The 19,581-nt window shown below is 43.0% G+C and overlaps 1 protein-coding gene across 2 annotated transcripts in view; it reads left to right on the top strand.

Annotated features, from left to right (window-relative positions):
* The window catches only part of BEST3 (bestrophin 3), a 65,704-nt gene extending 46,504 nt beyond the window's left edge, over positions 1-19,200 (top strand). For both annotated transcript variants that reach the window (XM_042992737.1, XM_007082242.3), the window contains 3 exons: positions 2,747-2,827; positions 4,381-4,532; positions 17,132-19,200. In XM_042992737.1, the coding sequence (XP_042848671.1) occupies positions 2,747-2,827; positions 4,381-4,532; positions 17,132-18,074 (1,176 nt within the window). In that variant the 3' untranslated portion in view covers positions 18,075-19,200. The remainder of the gene's footprint in view (positions 1-2,746; positions 2,828-4,380; positions 4,533-17,131) is intronic.
* The last annotated feature ends 381 nt before the right edge of the window (positions 19,201-19,581 follow it).

Here is a 19,581-nt window from a genome sequence, read left to right as displayed (position 1 = left end):
CCTTGTGTATCAGAGTTAAGTATTCGTATTATATTATTTCTTGGTTCTGTTCAACTTTGTAAATAGTTAACTGTGATTCTCTGCAATCCCACTAGCTGTCCCCCATTAAATGCATCCCATTTTCAAAACCAGAACTGAGACTCAGAAAATGATTCAACAGAATCAAAACCAGAAACACCAGGATTTGTGACGACATTTGGTTTGCCAGGAAATTAAAAACAGGTCAGAGCAGTGAGGAGGACTTGTCCAGTCATGGGTGCAGAATTGTATCTGCTCCAACCCCCGCCCCTCCCTGCACCCCTTACCCTTCCCTGGATGCACAGGTAAATACCAGAGCAGGAGCCTGGTAGTGAATGGAACACCCACACGCACACACACACACAAAGACAATGGCTAAATCAAGGTAAATGAAATCTAATGACAGTTTGAAGATGAATAAAATCGAATTTTCAAACTTTTGACCTTTTGGCCAGCCACATGTTGACATGCACCATGGAGGCCTTCCAGGTGGTGGCAACATTTTCCCTGCCACTGCCTTTACCTTCACTGGTTTGAATCTTAACCAAGAATGATAAATACGTTGACATTTCAAAAAGTAAAAGCATGTCCTTTATAAATGGGAAAACCATTTTCAACCAGGTGATGGTAATTCTTAATTATTTTTACGCATTTAAGACAGAGAAAGAGCAAGAGAGACTAATAGCTCTCCTCTCCCATTAGTGAAAAAAGTAGACTCTAGTTTTATAAACAATAAATCACTACAAATGGCCCAGGTGCCCAATCATTCTAGTCTTTTATTGCCCTTTCCCCTGAGTTGTGCTAAGCTTCTTATTCTTTGCTTTGTGTCTACGTGAGGTGTTGGACCAGCCTGTTAGGAACAGTTAGCAGTTCCTGCCTTGGGAAATGCCCTCTAAAATATTGTTGGGACGAGCACCAGGTGTTGTATGTAAACGCTGAATCACGGGAATCTACTCCCAAACCGAAAAGCACACTGTAGGTTAGCCAACTTGACAATAAATTATATTTTAAAAAATAATAAATAAAATATTAACTTTCCTTTCCTTTATAAAATATTTTTAAAGGCAAAATATGAAAATACCACATTAGCTCCTTTAAGAGATAGACAGTCCTAGGAGAAGTGTTTTCCCACTCAATGGATTATATCTCAATTTCTAAGCAGCTGTTTTATCTTGTCCATTCCAATATTTATAAATATTTTCAAAGTGTAAAAATCCCATCTTAACCTTATAAACAGCATATTAGTTACCTGCTGGAAATGAAGCCTCCAAAAGAGTAAAGGATATTTTTTGAGAAAATCAATTCTGAAACATAGGTATCATTTTGAAAGTTAAATGTAGACTCTCATACTATATGCAGGACTGATCCCATAAAAGTGAAATTCTGGTTATAACAAAAATATTTTCCAGGCCTCTTCAGTGGCCCACTTAGGGAAAATCTCAGGCAAGGAAGGATGGACAGGCCCTGGAAAGGACTTTGACGTGGATGTCGCTGTGAGGCTGACTGATTCCGGGCTCAGGCCCTGCCCAGTCTGGGGAAGTGGGGCGACGTATCTCTCTAAGTTGACGGTTCTCAACTCCATCCACATACTAAAATCTCTCGGGAGTTTCACCAGGTGCTGATATCTCAGCTCAACCTCACACCCATTTAATTAGAATCTCTAAGGGAGGAACCCAGGCATCAAGTTCTTTTAAAGCCTTCCTGGTGACTTTGATCTTCAACCAAGGTTGAGAACAACTGCTCTAAGTGGTTAGTGGTTAGACTTAAGTCCTAAAAAATAAGTAGGCAGAATTTCTACAAAATGGTCTCAGAACATAGAAATTCAACTAATCAATGGTGTCTTTATTTTATACACTTTTTTCCCATTTAGACCGAATGTAAAATCTCTCTCTCTCTCTCTCTCTCTCTCTCTCACACACACACACACACACACACACACACTAGATAATAAAAACCAAGAGATTTAAAAAGAATAATAAAGGAGTCATATTTGACATATAAATCTCTTATCAAGAAGGCTATTCAATGCCAGAACATGGTTAAGATCATTTCATATTGACCAACTATTAGAAAATATACGGTAAGACGCTGCCTCAACTTTTCATAGTGGGGAAAATTGACCCATCGGATAAAAGTAAATCCTTTAGAGTAAAACAAAGTGAGACAAATTCCAGCTTCATAACCCCCCCCCCCCCCCCCCCCGCTCTCTGACTTTTCATTCAACAGTTGGATCCAATAATTGTGAAAACTCCTTGACTTAATTTTCTTTCATTGTGGTCTACATCTCCAGTGTTTTCCCTTCCTCATGGTTACATTTTGTCTCATCACTTGGGCCCTTGTAAGTTCCTTAAGCCCCCAGGCTACGTCGCCCTGGACGTGCCGCAAACGGTGCCTTGCACCTTATGTGTGCTCCTTCGACATTCACGGGTTTGAGGTGTACCCGAACATCAATCATTTGGCTCCTACGTGGCACAACTTCTCCTGAAGGGCCTGTGCTGTCACCACCTGAACAGACAGGTCCGCTGGAGAGCAAACCCACGCAGGTGCCTCGCTTGTGGTCTGAGAGCAGTGTCGCTTGCCGGTAAACATCGGCGTCTGTGGAACCACCCACTCCCCTCTGAGCTTCATATTATGAAAGTGGCAAAGGGCATCACCTCCGTCACCTTTAGCTTGCATTCCTAGTTTTCACAAGCATCACGATGGACCTATTCTATGTTCTCCACCGCAGGTAGCTGAGCAGCTTATCAACCCTTTTGGAGAAGATGATGATGATTTCGAAACCAACTGGTGCATTGACAGAAATCTGCAGGTTAGAGGAGCTTTTCCTTCCTTTACAAACATGAATAATGAATCATTTGTGACGTTTCAGATCTGAACAGACTCTGACGGCAGGCCCCTGAACTTCAGAGCTGCAGCCACAAAAGAAAGAGGTTTGGCTTTTCAGTATCTTGCCTCAGCTCCTTTTGGAACTTCACAGGTCCTGGGTCTCAGTTGCAGTGAAGTTTAGTCCCTTGTAAATAGAATTTATTTTTATTTTTATTTTTATTTAAATCCAAGTTAGTTAACATATAGCGTAGTTTGGGAGAACTTAGTGTTTCGTCACTTACATACAACACCCAGTGCTCATCATAATAAGTGCCTTCCTTAATGCCCATCACCCATTTAGCCCACCCCCCCCACTCCCCTCCCCTCCAGCAACCCTCAGTTTGTTCTCCATATTTAAGAGTCTCTTATGGTTTGCCTCCCTCTCTGTTTTTATCTTATTTTTCCTCCCCTTCCCCTAAGTAGAATTTCAAGCCCGTTTTCTTTGTAAGTTTATTAACTTTACACAGCCTCTTCCATCATACTGCAGAGCAATGTTTTAATTCATTCTTTAATCTGGTTTCTGTTGCCACCCAAGTGAGATTAGCAGGGACAGACAATGGCAGCCAGAAGTGATCTGGTGTGAGTTCCCAAATCCATGTCATGAAGTTCCCTGCAGTCAGATGTCCAAGCAGATGGACACTGGAAACGTGGGCCATACCAGCCTATGTCCCAAATCTGACAGAACTAAACCTAATGGACCCCAGGACCCTTACCCCCAAAGCATTATTCCAGAGAGGTTTTTCTTAAAGAATCAGCATGAGAGAATTTTGCTTCCAGGCAGGACTCTCCTCAGACCATTCTCTGTCCTCACAGATAAGGAAAGAACTTCAACTTGGCTACTTGCTTCAGGCCCTTGCTCAGTTCTTAAGCAGGTTCAAATGTTTCACTATGTTTCACTGTTGGTTCACAAACTGGCCGCATACCTAGAGGGCTGGGAGAGATGGAAGAAGGAAGCCCAACTTGGATCCTCTGTCTCCCTCTCTCTCTACTCCTCCCCCTCTCGTGTTCTCTCTCTCAAAAATAAATAAACATTAAAAATGATTTTAAAAAGAAATGACATCAAGTATAAGTATGTTTATGGAATCAATGGAATGGGATATTAAGAATCTTCTCCTTCCTATGATATCTGGAATTATAAGGTTGCTGTAAGGATAGCCACTAGACAATACAGTAACTTTGAACCAAGAAGGAAAAGGAGTCTCTCCTGCCTCCTAGTAAAATGTAGCTAGCTCCATTCTGGGCATGTGGCTTGATAAACCAAGTCTGGGCAGTTTTATAGCCCCACTTAACCCCCATTGCCAAGTGCCCTCACGCAATAAACATGTGCAAGTCTCTGCAACGGTCCCGGTTACAGCAAATATGAACAACGGACATTTGTGTATTTACTCTCTCAGACTGCTCTATCCTGCTGCAAATCCCATCCACCCATTGGAGCTTACTCTCTGTCTTTATACAATCCACATCCAAATTATTCTAACAATAAAACAATGATTTTAGGTCTCTCTTTTAGCTGTGGATGAAATGCACATGAGCTTACCCAAGATGAAGAAGGACATTTACTGGGATGATTCTGCTGCTCGACCACCTTATACACTGGCAGCCGCTGACTACTGCATACCCTCCTTTCTGGGGTCAACAGTTGAAATGGGGTAAGTGCATTTTTTTTAATCATCAATATTTAGAAAATAAGTTGGTCACTGTTCTGATTTTTTATGCTCTGGTCTTGAACTCACTTTCATGACAACTCTCAATTGGTAACATCTTATTTCAGATTTTCAGGTATAATTAATATGCCCGAGGAAGTTTGAGAGCAAAGAGACTATAGCTTCTGGTTTAAATGTGGTGTGTGTGTACATGCAGGCATGTGTATTTGGGGGTAATTTGCATTTTACCTTGTTTTTATACCACAGAAAACTTTTCCAATAGTTGTGAAATTATCCTCTTTTTTCCTTCCGATTTGAAAAGTAGTTTATTCAATTATATAATCATTTATTACTTAAGATGTTCATAACTGAATGTATTTCCAACAAGTGTTTATGAGGCATATACCACATGCAGGCACTGTGTTAGACTACTTGGAGACAAGCAAATCCTAAGGAATGAGATAAGTTTTCTCTAAGATTTTAATTCAACTATGTTTAGTAGACAAGTCAGTCTCTGTTCTGTGGTTTTAACATAACAATCTGTCCCTATGTACTTAGCTTTAAATAAATGGGCTGAGGCCTGAAGTAACTCATGCACACTTCTCGAATAATTTTATTAAATCTGATAATGTATTTGATTTTGGAGAAATGTGTGAATGTGGGGGAAGTTTAAGTATTTTTGCTCAAGGCAGATGCCACAGTTTCCAAGTAACTTAAAGAGAAGACTGTGGACAAATTTAGAAAAATAAGGAGAACCCCCTTAAAAAAGAGGAAAACTTTTGCAGGATTTTTCTTACAACTTGTGACAAAATTGTGGTTTGCTGTTGAGACCAGCTCTCGGCAGATTTGTGAGGCAAGTTCATGTCCTGTAGTTGCTACCTGGGACCTTCTTTCCTCTCTCCCACAGTGTTCAGCCCTCCTGTTTCCCAACCACGAGGATATCCAGCTTCAGCCCTATTCCCACAAGGCTTCACTCTTGGCTGAATGTCTCTTAATCCTAACAGGTCTTCAAGACCCAAAGGAAAAGATGACCAAGTAGAATTTCAGGAGTGGGGTCAAATGATGAGATGATTTAGGAGCCAGAGATTTGCCTGTTGTCTTCAAAGCATACCTGATAGAAGGTTGCACACCCCAGGCTAGGCTTGCCTTGGCTTCCAGATGGCCCGACAAGCCTGGATTCTCCTGTGCGCATCCCAACCCCAGCTGGTTGCTCAGTCTCCACAAAGAGCAATTCACTGTTGTTCGCCCTTCTCGGCAGTTTGTGGTGGCAGTTTCATGGGTTTTGAAATCCTTCTCAATTTTAAAAATTAATAGATGCTTTTCTGTGGATTTGTTCTTGGATAACTCAACAGGCTTTAACCTTTCTCTCCCTTCCCATCGCTGATTAATGCACAGAATTGAAGGTCTAATTTGTAAGAGAAAAGAGACGAGCACATTTGATAGGGCTGGAGAATCATCGTGGTATCACTGTTGGGACTGTAAGTGCCCTTGTGCTCCATTTCTATCATCCAGTTAGTTGTTTTTGCAGGATAGTTACAATGACAGTTTTTGTTTGGTCTCAAGATTTTCATTTTGGTCTACATATTCATCCCAAGCATCATAATATTACATTCTTCTGTGTCCATGTTCTTTAGAAATTATTAAAATATCTATTTCTATTTCTAAATATAGAGACACAGAATTAGGGATTTTATAAGACCTCGAAGAAAATATCTACCCCAATTATTGAGAATATTAAATGAGATTGGAAACATCAAAACACTCTAGATGTAACCATAGAGCATTGTTAATATTGACTCATGTAAGTACCCTATTTGTGGATGTCAAAATGACTAAAGATTAAAGAAAGATTAAACAAATCTAAGCTATTTTTCATATTAAGCTAGCACTGGAAATTTGGAACAGAGAAAAAATTCTTGAGAGAAAACTGGGAGATGTGATATTTAAGAATGCAGCAAAAAGTTTTTAGTTATCAGAGAGAATTCCTCTAATTAAGACAGCCTATTTACTAGCATGATGGGAACGGCCACAGGCAAAGGCCAGAGTCTATTAGGGGAGGTTTCTGGGAGACATTTAATTGGACTCTGGAACCAAATGATCAAAGAAACAATTAGGCAAAAGTTCACTCGATCTTGATTTTCTGCATGAATGAGGACCATTCAAAGGGAACCTCACAGTCCAGGAAAAGTCGCTACAGGAATGTAGGCTTTTGGAGTATTCACAGAAATGCCCACTGTTGATTCTTTCCAGGACTGTGCTGTTACACAAGTTGTTTCTGCTCGCCTGTGTTGGAAAACCAACTCCAGCTAACTTAAGCAAAAAGGGGTTTCTTGGGTCACATCTGGAAACTAGCCTAGCTTTGGGTGTGGCTAATTTCAGAGGCTCAAGATATGTCACCAGGACTCACTATTGCCCTCTCTATCTCTTCAGTTCAGCTTTTCTCTCCACTGGCTCAGGTTTCAGACAGGCAAAACAGCAAGATGGCAGCCAGCAGCTTTACAACCTATCCTCTCAGCAAATCCTGTGGCAAGAACATGACTCTTAAAACTAAAGTACTGAATTAACTGGCTGGGCTTGGCGAACGTGCCCATTCTTGAACAGGGAAGCACAATATTTTGATTAGCTGAGGCCTGTTCACATGTCCATCTTTGGACCAAGGGGCATGTGTCAGCCCCAAGCAACCATAGGGAGGAGGTGAGGTCTTAAGAAAATTAGAATCGTACTACCAGGAATAGGTGAATGGTTTGCTAGGCTGAAAGCAATGATTGTCCTCTAAACTCATAAAAGATCACTCCCTAAGAATTTCACTGTTCACTCACCAAATACAAAGTTAATATCAAGTGAGCCATCTGACGAAGGCTCAGGGGAAAAGGGAAGGTAAAAGTAAGGATTGCTGTAGCACAGGTGATATTGTTGATGATGACTGAGTCAATGAGCCCTTTGCATTAGGATAAAGACCGGGTGTCAAAGTGGTATGGATTCAAGTGTTTCAGAAAAGTGTTTGCTGCTTGATGAGCATATAAAATCCTTTCCTGGTTGAGTAAGTTTTTAATTTTCTTATTCTATTTAAGATGTATGTTGCTAGCATATTTAATTCAGAAATCAAATTTCCCTTACCTTTTCACATCGTTTCAAGCTTATGATCACAATTCCCATGACCCAGAAATTCTAAAATCAAGGCAATGCCCTTCAATAACTGAACAAAAGTACTATCCAAGAGAAACCTGAGAAATTACTCTGCCTCCTATTTTCTTTTACATTCAGGAGACTACTCATTTCCACATAAAAAGGAAACTCCTTAGGAGGGCCTGAGTGGCTCAGTTGGTTAAGCATCCAACTTAGGCTCAGGTCAGGATCTTGTAGTTCACCAGTTTGAGCCCCCCTATCTGGTTCTCTGCTCTCAGTAGAAGCCTACTGTCCCCCAACTCTTCCCCTCCCCTACTCTGCCCGTCCCCCACGGCGTACAGGCTCTCTCTCTCTCTCTCCCCCCTCTCCCCCTTTCTAAAGTAAATAAAAATTTAAAAGAAAAAAGAAAACTCCTTAGAGACGATTCCTCTGTTCTCTATATTCAGGGACATATTCAAAATATTGTCATATTTTCTACACATTTACCAAATGTACATTAGTGAAATAAAGTAAGATTCTCCCCATATTTTTATCTCAAATACAAATTTAAAATATCACGTTTTTCCTCGTATCTTCACATATAGAATGAACTCATCCATTTATTCAGGCAAATTTTCTTTCAGGGCCTGGTATACGATAGGTTCTATTTCAAATGCTAGGCATAGGCGAAAAAACAAAAACAAAAACAAAACAAATACCTCTTCAGCTCACTGACACAAGGAGACATGTTCTAGTACCATGTGGTAAACCCAGCAATAGAGAAACGCTCAGTCTTATGGGAATAAAAGAAAGGTATGTTTGACCCAGCGTGGTGAATGAGAGACGGCTTCTTGGAGCTGAGGAGTCCAATGTGCATCTTTAAGACTAAATTAGGAACTAGCACAGAAATAGGAGGAGGAGATTCAGCAAAGGGTAAATTCCAAGCCAATATGAGCACAAACAGCAAGGAATGACGGTGTATTTAAGGTAACAGGTTTTTTTTTAATTTCAGCTTTATTGAAGTATAATCGACATAAAAATTATGAGGTATTTAAAGTATACACTGCGGTGATCTGCTGTTTTAATTAAGGTGTCTTTTCATTATCCTTACTGTTGGAGACACTATTAACCAAGATGAAGAGGTCACCCACAAGCAGAGGGAAGAGTTTTCTATAAGATGCGTGTGAAGAAAACACGCCCAAGCCCTAAAATGCAAATGACTCTTCTTTGGACAATAGCAAACACTTACACCTAACATACTAAACTTTACCAAAACAAACCTAGAATGTTTAAACTCAAGCCAGCATTGCTGAAAACAAATTTCTTTTTTTTTATGTTTATTTATTTTGAGAGAGAAAAAGTACAAGTGGGAGGGGAGCAGAGAGAGAGACGGAGACAGAGAATCCCAAGCAGGCTCTGCACAAATTAGTGCAGAGCCTGACACGGGGCTCAAACTCACAAACCACGAGGTCATGACCTGAGCCAAAATCCAAAGCCGGATGCTTAACCAACTGAGCCACCCAGGTGCCCCAAATTTGTTTTTATTCTTATTTATTTATTTTAATTTTTTTAAACTTTTTATTTATTTTTGAGACAGGGAGAGACAGAGCATGAACGGGGGAGGGTCAGAGAGAGGGAGACACAGAATCTGAAACAGGCTCCAGGTTCCGAACAGTCAGCACAGAGCCTGACGCGGGGCTCGAACTCACAGACAGTGAGATCGTGACCTGAGCCGAAGTCGGACGCTTAACCGACTGAGCCACCCAGGCGCCCCCCAAATTTGTTTTTAAAACAAACAAAAAGTGGGGCGCCTGGGTGGCTCAGTCGGTTAAGCGTCCGACTTCGGCTCAGGTCACGATCTCACGGTTCATGGGTTCAAGCCCTGCATCCGGCTCTGCTGACAGCTCAGAGCCTGGAGCCTGCTTCAGATTCTGTGTGTCTCTCTCTCTCTGACCCTCCCCCGTTCATGCTCTGAATCTCTCTGTCTCAAAAATAAATAAACATTAAAGAACAAACAAACAAACAAACAAAAAGTAAGATCCAGGGCTAGCCCACCACAGCTAGCCAGAGGTAGAATGCTATTCACATGACAGCACCATGGATCGCTCCAAAACTCTTGTTCTTTTTTAAATACTTAGGATTATCCATTAGCACAAGTGTATAAGTCTCTGAGGAATGGAACACAAGGAAATTAAAGTCCTAAAGTCTCATAACTCCCTTTAATCCTATCTCGAAAATCAAAACCCCCAAGAGCGAAGAAGCAATAACCCCTTAAGGGCATTGGGAAAACCCCACTGAAACATCTATCCATAGCAGCTAAAGGATTCCAAATCCTGGAGAAGAGAGGCAGTAGCTGCTTATGAAATGGATCACTGACATGTGCACACATGGACGTGTGCTCGCTCTAAGGGTCCTGCTGATGTAAAAGAGTGCTCTCAGCCCGTGGACTTGCTGCGATACCCTTTAATGAACACCGCTTTACTGGGCTTTCTGCTGTCATTCAAATATGTCGCAACTTCCTCACACTTAGAGTGGTCTTAAGGAATGGATCTATGAAGTCAGTTAAGGATGCACTTAGCACAGAGGAGAAAGATACAGATTTTTGCAAGCGTTCCTTCTGGTTAGGAGCAGAGGGATTTATTTAGGATTTATTTGGTGCTGTAAAACTGCAAACACCCAGAAATAATGACTTTTACTTATCTACCTTCATTCCAAAGGCTCTCCGAATGTGTAGAAATAATATAATTACTTTTTTGCAACTGTACGTATGTATTTAATGTGTACAAAACATTCGGGTTGCGTAGCACAGTCAGAAGTCTTCTTGGCGGTATTAGTTCAAATATACGAAAATATGTATTTAACAAGCACGTCCTTTATTAGATTGTGGTTAAATATACCTCTAGATGGATGTTTTAGTAAGTTATCCTCTCTTAGCTAACTATATTCAAATATTATAGCTTTTACAAGAAAATACATAGTCTGATACATACTATTGCATTCTTGTGTTATAAACTACCAAAAATATCTCAAAATTCTGAAGCACTAACTTCGACAAAAACGTATTCTTGGAACATTGATTTTCACTTAATGTACCAGAAAGGAAGGAGAAACGGAGCCTCCCAAGGAGACGATTGTGCGTTATTAACTTTAAAATTCTAGAACCTTCTCAGGGATTCTTTCATATGCCGACATAGGCTCACCATTGGCACTCAATTTTCACCTCCTAAAAGACATGACAGGTATAGATGACTTAATGTCCTTTTCTCACAAAACTCCCACAGGATACAACAGCTTTGAAATGTGGGGGACTTTAAGTGAACCCCCATTTGGGGCCACAACTTATTTTTGCATCAGCCAGCGGAGGGCCCATGAGCATAACCAGAGTAGTAACAGGAGTCTAGATATGCCCGTTCTTTTACCAGATTTGCTGTAATCCTTGCCCCAAACTAGCAGAAGGGCAAGAGAGTGGTAGCAGGAGGGTCGCCAGCTCTGGGAGCCCCTATTGTGAGCTAAGCAAACCCCCCGTGATGCTCCCCTACTCCAAACTGTCCCCCAGCAAGGGAGTCAGGAGGGGGTGCTGGGTGGATACAACCTCTGTCCGCTGGGTTTTCCTCCCAGTGCTTGGCCCCCACCTCCCAGCTCAGCATGAGTTACCTTTCCCATCTTATAAATCCTAGGCTACGGCTCTGACAAGATTCTGCAGAGCAGAAGGTTAAAAATAACAGCACTTGCCTCTAATGGGTTTGAAGAGTACATTTTGCTCTGCTGTGAATAAATGTCCCTCCACACGGGCTCTGCCCGGATAGATTTTCAGGCAAATCATCAGCTCCCTCCAAGGCGGCTGCCTGACTTTGAGGAACACTAGCAATTTGAAAATAATAAATCTGACCTGAGAAGTAGAATTCATCATATTAAATATCAATTTCCTAAATTCCTCATTTCAATTTTGTTAAAATGACCTAAATTAACTGAATTTAAACTGTCAAAATACCACTTTTTAAAAATTTTTATTTGTTTTTGAGAGAGAGAGACAGAGACAGAGACAGAGACAGAGCATGAGCATGAGCATGAGCATGAGCAGGGGAGGGGCAGAGAGAGAGGGAGACACAGAATCCAAAGCAGGCTTCAGGCTCCCAGCTGTCAGCACAGAGCCCAATGTGGAGCTCGAACTCACGAACTGTGTGATCATGACCTGAGCCAAAGTCAGACGCTGTCAGACTGAGCCATGCAGATGCCCCTCAAAATAGCACTTTAAATGTTGGCACAACAGCAAACAAAATGGCCACTGTGAGGTGAAGATGTTGACTGAACTTACTGAGGTAAACATCCTATAATATACACATATGTCAAATCATCACATTGTACACATTAAACTTAAAGAATGTTATATGTCAGTTATATATCAATAAACCTGGGGGGAGGAGGTTAAAAAGAAAAAGGTGGCCCAGAGAAAGAAAGGCAAGCATTATCCAGTTTTATCCTTTAATCTTGTGAAGCTCTGTATTTATTTACCTGATCACACACATGAGAAAGCTTTGTGAAAAGCTTGCTTCGGAAAAAAAAAAATAATGCATCAGATCTCTCAAGTTAGGGGGGCTGTTTTGGTCTTTCCATATGAGACACACTCCATGAATTCTGAAAGTCACTGCCGTCTCCAGCAGTCCTGTCCCCTCTTATTATGGCAACAGGAGGTGACAAGTGTTCTTCTGTGCCCTGAGCAGCCCAAGCGTCTTTTCAAAAGCCGTGAAATCACTGCTGCCTGTGCCCTCAGAAATCTGTCACTGGCAAGGGAGTCTGTGGGGCTGATAGTTCACTGGGTGCCCAATAGATATTTTGAAAGTGCGGGTTGTTGGTCTTTTATAACAGTTGCGATTGAAATAACATATCCCAATCCTGACGCCAGTGCGACCTGGAGGATGACGCCTGCTCTCCCTCCTAGACTCGGCTACAACCAACTAGCCCGCCTGGCTTAACATAACCTGTTCTCTCTCCCACACCTACCCTTCTCCACCCTTTCAAAATAATGCCCAATACATAGCACAACCTTCCTCATTCTCATCTCTTCCGTATTGAGGATTTACATTGTGCAATAAATGTTAACTGCAGGATTTGGCAATGTCTGCAAGAAAGCCACCTGATCGGCCCCATCTTCCTTCTCCCAAATAATCAGCTTTCTCCTGTCCTTATGCTTCCTCTCCATTCACTCAGTGCCCTCGTCTAACCATTAAGTGACTGTGAGAGTCATCCCTTCTAAGGTGTTCATTGTCAGATGGCAGCACCAAGGTGTAGTGACATTTTTTTAAGTATATTTTGAGAGAGACAGAGAGAGTGCAAGCTGCGGAGGCACAGATAATCCCAAGCAGACTCTGTGATGTTAACGCAGAGCCCGACGCGGGGCTCGAACTCACAAAACCACAAGACCTGAACCGAAATCAAGAATCAGACACTTAACCAACTGAGCCGCCCAAGGGCCCCGGGGTAGTGACATTTTAAAAATACACTCTCGGAGGAGAAAAGGGATTAACTTTCAGGCAGACGCTATCATTTCCTCCAAGCAGGTGCGAGAAGTCAACAATGACTTGGAAATCACCTCTGAAAGTCTGCCAGTCATTGACAGAGTCCTTTTTATATTGTCTACTCTTCAAAGCTTTTCCACATCTATTACTCTTTTGAACTCCCCCACAGCCTCTAAGGCAGGTAGAGGAAGTATTGTTGTCACTAGTTTTCAAGTATGATGCTGAGTCACAGAAAGGTTAAGTGGCTCTCCTAAGGTCACACAGCTAGTTAGAATCAGCCCAGGCAGCAGAAATCCTGGCTCTACGAGCTCCCGAATAAATCATTTTCCTCACCACAGAGGCAATTCTCAAATTCCATCTTCTGGACAATAATGGCTGCATGGCACTTTCCATGAATGTCCTCGTAGCTCTAATTACTTGCCTAAGTCCAAGCGAATTCCAGAACCTTTTTCAGCTGACCTTCTCTAATGTATAGCAATATAATGAGCGCACTTATATTCTACCATATAATGTTTCTGCTATAGTTGTTTTGGGGTGATATTTGGGCCTCAGGATTGTACTAACCTTGTACCAAAAGTACACTTTAAAAACCAAATAAGGAGAAGAAAGTCTGAAAGGACCTAAAAGGTACATCCAAGTCGCCCAACTTGGGAAATGGAGCATCTTTCAATGTAGTCTGTTCTGTGTGCTCTAAGCTTCAAACCATTTTGTTCTTAAACCACGGTTTCTGATGTCCTATTGGGAACCGTGACTTTCAGAGAAAGGAGATGGGGATTGTGTGCTGGCAGTGAAACATTCCCTCATGGACACATTTGGAAGAAAGGTCATTAGGTTCATCATGTGGCGGGGGAGGGGAGCTTCACGACTGCTCTTTGATAACATAAACACCCAAAAGGCTTCCTTCACCACTTTAGCATGACATTCATAAAACTGCCCCTCCCCCCCAGAGCACAGGCCACCAAGTGTTCCTCCAAAGACCCACCGATAGGTCTTTCTGACTAATAGCGTAGAAAGTTCCCATGTCATGTTTCTTACCCAAAGCATTTCTGCACGACAACATTCATCAATGTTGCTGTCCACGTAGTTCTTCCAGAACTACCACAAAATAGCACAAGTCTACCTATGCCCTTCGTTCGCAAAGGCAGCCCACAGTTGCCCCCTGCCTTTGGGATAAAGTCCAAATCCCTCTACCTGGTACATAAGACTCTAACACAATCCAAGGCTACCTTTTCAGCTTTATGCCTGACATTATTCTGTGCTTGTACAACTCAAGTTTTTCCCATCTTCACACACAAACACCCTAAGGTTTCCCCCGACTTACTTGTTCAAGTCACTTCTTCCATTGGAATGCTCTGCCCCTTCTCTGCCCATTTGATTCCTTCTCGATGTCAAAAAGTCAGCTCAAAAATTTACTTTGTCCCAATTTAGCTAATTATATACGTGCCTTCTCCCTCCTTTTAAACTGTGTTATACAGTTCTTGATGCAACAGATTTACTCATAGTAGATGCTCAATAAATTTAGTTGGGTAAGTGGATAATTCTCATGCGTCCACGATACAGTCTCATGAGGCAGGAAGGTACAATAGGGTGTCACTGGCAGCCCTGCCCGGTGTCAGTTGGTGAACCAGTAGAACATTAGCAAGAGCCCTGGCCTTTTTGCAGTTTGCTCTCTGTAACTGGTCTGTTTTTCTCTAATTTGTGATGCAGGGCCTTAATCTTCTTGCCCCCATTGAATATACATGTCCATCATCAGCATAGTTAGAAAATTTTGTCCTTAGGATTTACAAAGTTTTGAAGTAATGACAGTATAAACACGTTTCCTAGAAGATTTTTTTTAAACGTTTATTTTTGAGAAAGAGAAAGACAGAGTGTAAGCAGGAGAGAGGCAGAGACACAGAATCTGAAGCAGGCTCCAGGCTCCGAGCTGTCAACACAGAGCCTGACGCGGGGCTCGAACTCGCAACCCATGAGGTCATACAGAACCTGAGCAGAAGTCAGACACTTAACTGACTGAGCCACCCAGGCGCCCCTGGAAGATTTTATCATTCTTACAAGGCAGTGTGGTTTAGAAGTAGTTGAGAAAGAGAAATCGCAAATAAGAAGTCAAGATCTCAAATGGAGGACAGAGGCTCGCCCTATAAAGAGAGATTGGCAGCCCTACTTTGGATTCCCAGGGCACATCCAGTGTGGCGATCTTAGTGAACAACTGCGCTTGTCGCTCCTCTGGTGTGACTGGAGATCTGACCTAATGAAACTCGGCGAGCTGGGTCACCGGGGCCGCTGAGACATGAGTCTGCATTTCTCAAGTTGGCGTAACTGAATCGGAGCCATGCACGGCCGAGGTGGGCCAGAGGCTATCTGGTAGCCAAGGACACTGCTGGGGCTTTAGGATAACAGCACAAGGTTGTAATCGGATGCCATCCCGGGACACTTAGCCAGTTAATCATCTCGATCAGCCATCTTTTATTCATAAACACGGAGGAATGATGTTCTCTTTGCTGCTCACTTTACCCTTTCAGGTTACACCAACATCCTGCTGCCCCGACACTCCCCTCTGTGTCACACAAAGCGCACCTGGCATTGTGAAGGCATCTTGTCACCAGGGCTGTCGATAGGAACATTGGAACCAGGGCGGACCAAGCACTGTTGCTCCCGGAGCTGGTGTGAGCATTTGCGGTTTAAAGGCAAGGCTTTAAGTAGCTCCTCTCTGAACCCCATTAAGACCACAAATCCACCGACACATGAGACAACCATGTAATGTGAGGCAGGAGCAGGCCTTGCGACCCCATAGCCCTCGCTGTTATCCCAATTATCCATTTTATTTCAGCCTTGAAGGAGAAGGTTCAAAAGGCTAGGGTTATTCGTTTTATGTCTCAAATGTTGAAAGTTCAACATTATCAAATCTATCAAACTTCATCACAGGGGAGCCCAGCTACATCGAGAGACCACACACGGCCCTCCTCGATGGATGTGTGGTCCCATTTCTCCTTCTGTAACCCTAGATGAGTGGACCAGGGATGTTAACAAATTACCTGTGGGCAAGGATTGTGTTTTACTCATTATTCTGCACCCCACCCCCCAGGCTCTACCTCACCATTGACACTCAGGTAGCAGACTTTATATAAAAGGGACTAAGAACAAAGGCTTTGGAGTCAGATTTCTGGGTTTGGCCCTCAATGGCTACACTGTCTTTAGCAATCTCTCTGGGCCCCAGTTTCCCCATCTGTAAAATCTGAATAATAATAGTACCAACTCACACAATGAATGATAATTAACTGCATTAAGGCAAGGGAGGTCCTTAATAAATGTAAATGTGAGCTGTTTTTGCATTGTCTTGAATTTGGCTATGATGCATTATTGGGGGGGGGTGGGTTACAGATCCTTAGTTCATGACCTTGGTTCACCTGCAATAAAGGTGAAAGAATACACACTATATCTTCTTTTTAAGGTCCACGTCTGTAGATGAGTGATTTTCAAAGTGTGGTGTGGGGAACTCTGGGAATTCCCAAAACCCAAACCCCAAGACCCAAGTCCTTAAGGTCAAAATTATTTTTGTAACAACACTAAAATGTTATTCACCTTTTCATTCTCATTCTTCCCTGACTTTCTGGAAAAGTGGAATTTTCCAGAAGCTACATGCTATGTGATGATGTCATCACTTAACATTTCATGGTATGAGTGCTTATACATTCTTATGTGTGTAATTTTTTTATATTCCTCCGTTATTTCTGACACAGTAAGTAGCAATAGCTGTAACCCACATAAACAAATCTTTTCGGGGTACTCGATCATTTGTAAGAGTTTAAAAAGGTCCTGTGACCAAAAGGTTGGGGAATCTCTGCCAGACAATCTCAAGTTGAAGTCTCCCCCATTTCAAAATCTGTAATGTGAAAATACAAAACTCAGTCCTGACCTCTGAGACTCTGCCCACAGAGCTGGGGCCCTGAAACTGCTCTGCCTGCATTTTGCCATTGTGTGTTTCAGACTGTCCGGGTCGGATCTCCCTGGTGAGGAGTGGCTGTGGAGTTTCGAGAAGCACGGCCAGCGCCATTCCATGATTAGAAGAGTCAAGAGGTTCCTGAGTGCCCACGAACACCCCACCAGCCCCAGGAGGAGAAGCTATGGCAGGCAGGCCAGCGACAGCTCCATGTTCTTCCCCCCAAGTGGCGACGTCAGCCCAGCCAGAGATCTGCTGGATGTGCCCTCGAGAAGCCCCCACCATGCCTCACCCGCCCAAAGGCAACCCTGCTCCCCAGAGGGGAACCCCAAGGCGTACTCCAGCCTGGGGGAACTGTCCACGATCAGGGAGACCAGCCGGACAAGCACTTTGCAGAGCCTGACTCCACAGTCGAGCGTGAGGGTCTCCCCCACCAAAATGCCACAGGTCCCCGAGGTACTGATCACAGTGACCGAGGCGCCAGTGCCCACATCACGTGACTCCACTGCCTCCATCCAGAGCGCAGAGTTTACCGGGGTTGAGCCAAGCAGGACTGGACAGCAGGAGGTGCCTGTGGGATTGATTGCATTCCCCTCAGAGAAAGGGACACCTCCTAGGGACCCCAGTCCTCAGACTAGTTCAGCCAAAGATGAGAGAAACATCCTCACGTCAGCCTCTGGGGAAGACCCTAATGATAATGACAAATTCCCCAAACGGTGGAGCCTCCCCGGTTTCCTGGCGTCCAGCCACGCCTCCCTGACAGGCCTAAGTCCAGATCCCATCAGTTCTGAGCCCGTTCTTTCACTTGACACAGAAACATCCTCAGAGACCAGTGGAATCAACATTGTGGCTGGCTCGCGAGCCTCTCCTGATGTGCTATACTTACTGGAAAACCTGGACACCAAGGAAACCGACATCGTAGATTTTAATAATGAGCAAGCTGAGGCATCACCCAACGGAATACCAGAAAGGTCTAGGACCTGGTTCTAGCCTAGATTCTTACTTTCCCAGAAGTTCAGCATTAGTTCCAGAACATACCTAAGGACTGGTCAACTTTTTAAAAAGCTATCACACTGTATAAGCTACTTTTTAAACTGAAGGGCATTATGATCCTGAGTGTCTGAGAACTGAGAAAATCAAACACATTCACATCATCCATTACAAGGTGACTTTCATAAAAGTTACACAGACCACAGTGACATATCTTAACCAAATAAGGAATCTTAAAAAAAATATATATATATGACTTATAATTCATAGATTGCTAGCTTTGTAGATAGATAGTCCAGTCTCCTGATTTTGCCTATAGGGAGACAAAGGAGTCTCTCCTCCCCTCCTTTTTCTTTTCTTCTGCACTTCAATTATAAACAGAGGGAGCTGGGTCACACAATGCCTCAAAAGCCCCTTCCTAATTCCGACTCTTTGAGGCTTTCTGTCTCACTCCTTTCTAGAACTATTACCACTTCTTGATTCGTAAGCTCTATCAGCATCACAACCTCCATCTCCCTTCAATTTCCTTTTCTCTGTTTTCTTTTTATTCTCTCATCCCTTCATCCTTCCCTTCTACTCCGTCCCTCCTTTCAAGTGGTAATATTTTCTCTTGCTATCTCTGCTGCTTACTTCTTGCCACAGTTTTCAAACCATGAGGTGTTGGCAATGCCTCCTACGGGGCGATCAAAGATGTCTGACACATGCCAGCCTCCTAGTGGAAGGGGTGTGGGAGCTGATGGCACCCCACCACACCCTCGGCCACCATTGCTGCTCTTTCCATATCCACTCTTTGGTCTTGAACACTGGAGAAAAATTGGAAGGACAAGGAACCTGAATAACCAAATGATATGGAACCAAAGAATAATAAGGCTTGAGTGTGTTTAACTTGAACTCTTAAAGCAAAAATCCCCATCATGTCCCAATCTGGGTCCAGTTACCATGTCTTCCAGGTTGTTTGGCATGAGGTAGGATCTCGGAGCTGGGAGGTTAAGGGGGTCCAGGACTGCACAATGGGGATGGGATGTTGACCACCTCCCTCCAAAGGGTTGTGGGGGTTGCAATTGGCTGGGGCCTCCAACTTTGTCTGGAAGGCCATGTCTTAGGAGTACTGCTGTCACTATTTCTGTTGAATGATGAGGCTCGACTACATAAGACTTACGAAATAAAGTAACCCTAGTTGCTACCCTTTATCAAGTGCTCAAGTCCAGGCATCAGTGCGTAAAGTTCACAGAGAATCTCACTAATCCTCACAGGAATCCTATGGGTCAATATACTATTCTCACCATCTTATTCTAGTTTATTTTTAAAATTTATTTATTGATTGATTTTGAGAGAGAGAGAGAGTGAGCAAGCAGGGGAGGGGCAGAGAGGGAGAGAGAAAATCCCAAGCAAGTTCTGCACCGTCAGCATGGAGCCCGATGTGGGGCTTGAACTCACGAACCATGAAATGACCTGAGCCAAAACCAAGAGTCAGAGGCTTAACCAACAGAGCCACCCAGGCATGCCA

This window comes from Panthera tigris, chromosome B4, assembly GCF_018350195.1.
Source record: "Panthera tigris isolate Pti1 chromosome B4, P.tigris_Pti1_mat1.1, whole genome shotgun sequence".
NCBI classification, from domain to species: Eukaryota; Metazoa; Chordata; class Mammalia; order Carnivora; family Felidae; genus Panthera; species Panthera tigris.
This window is presented reverse-complemented; position numbering and strand designations above follow the sequence as displayed.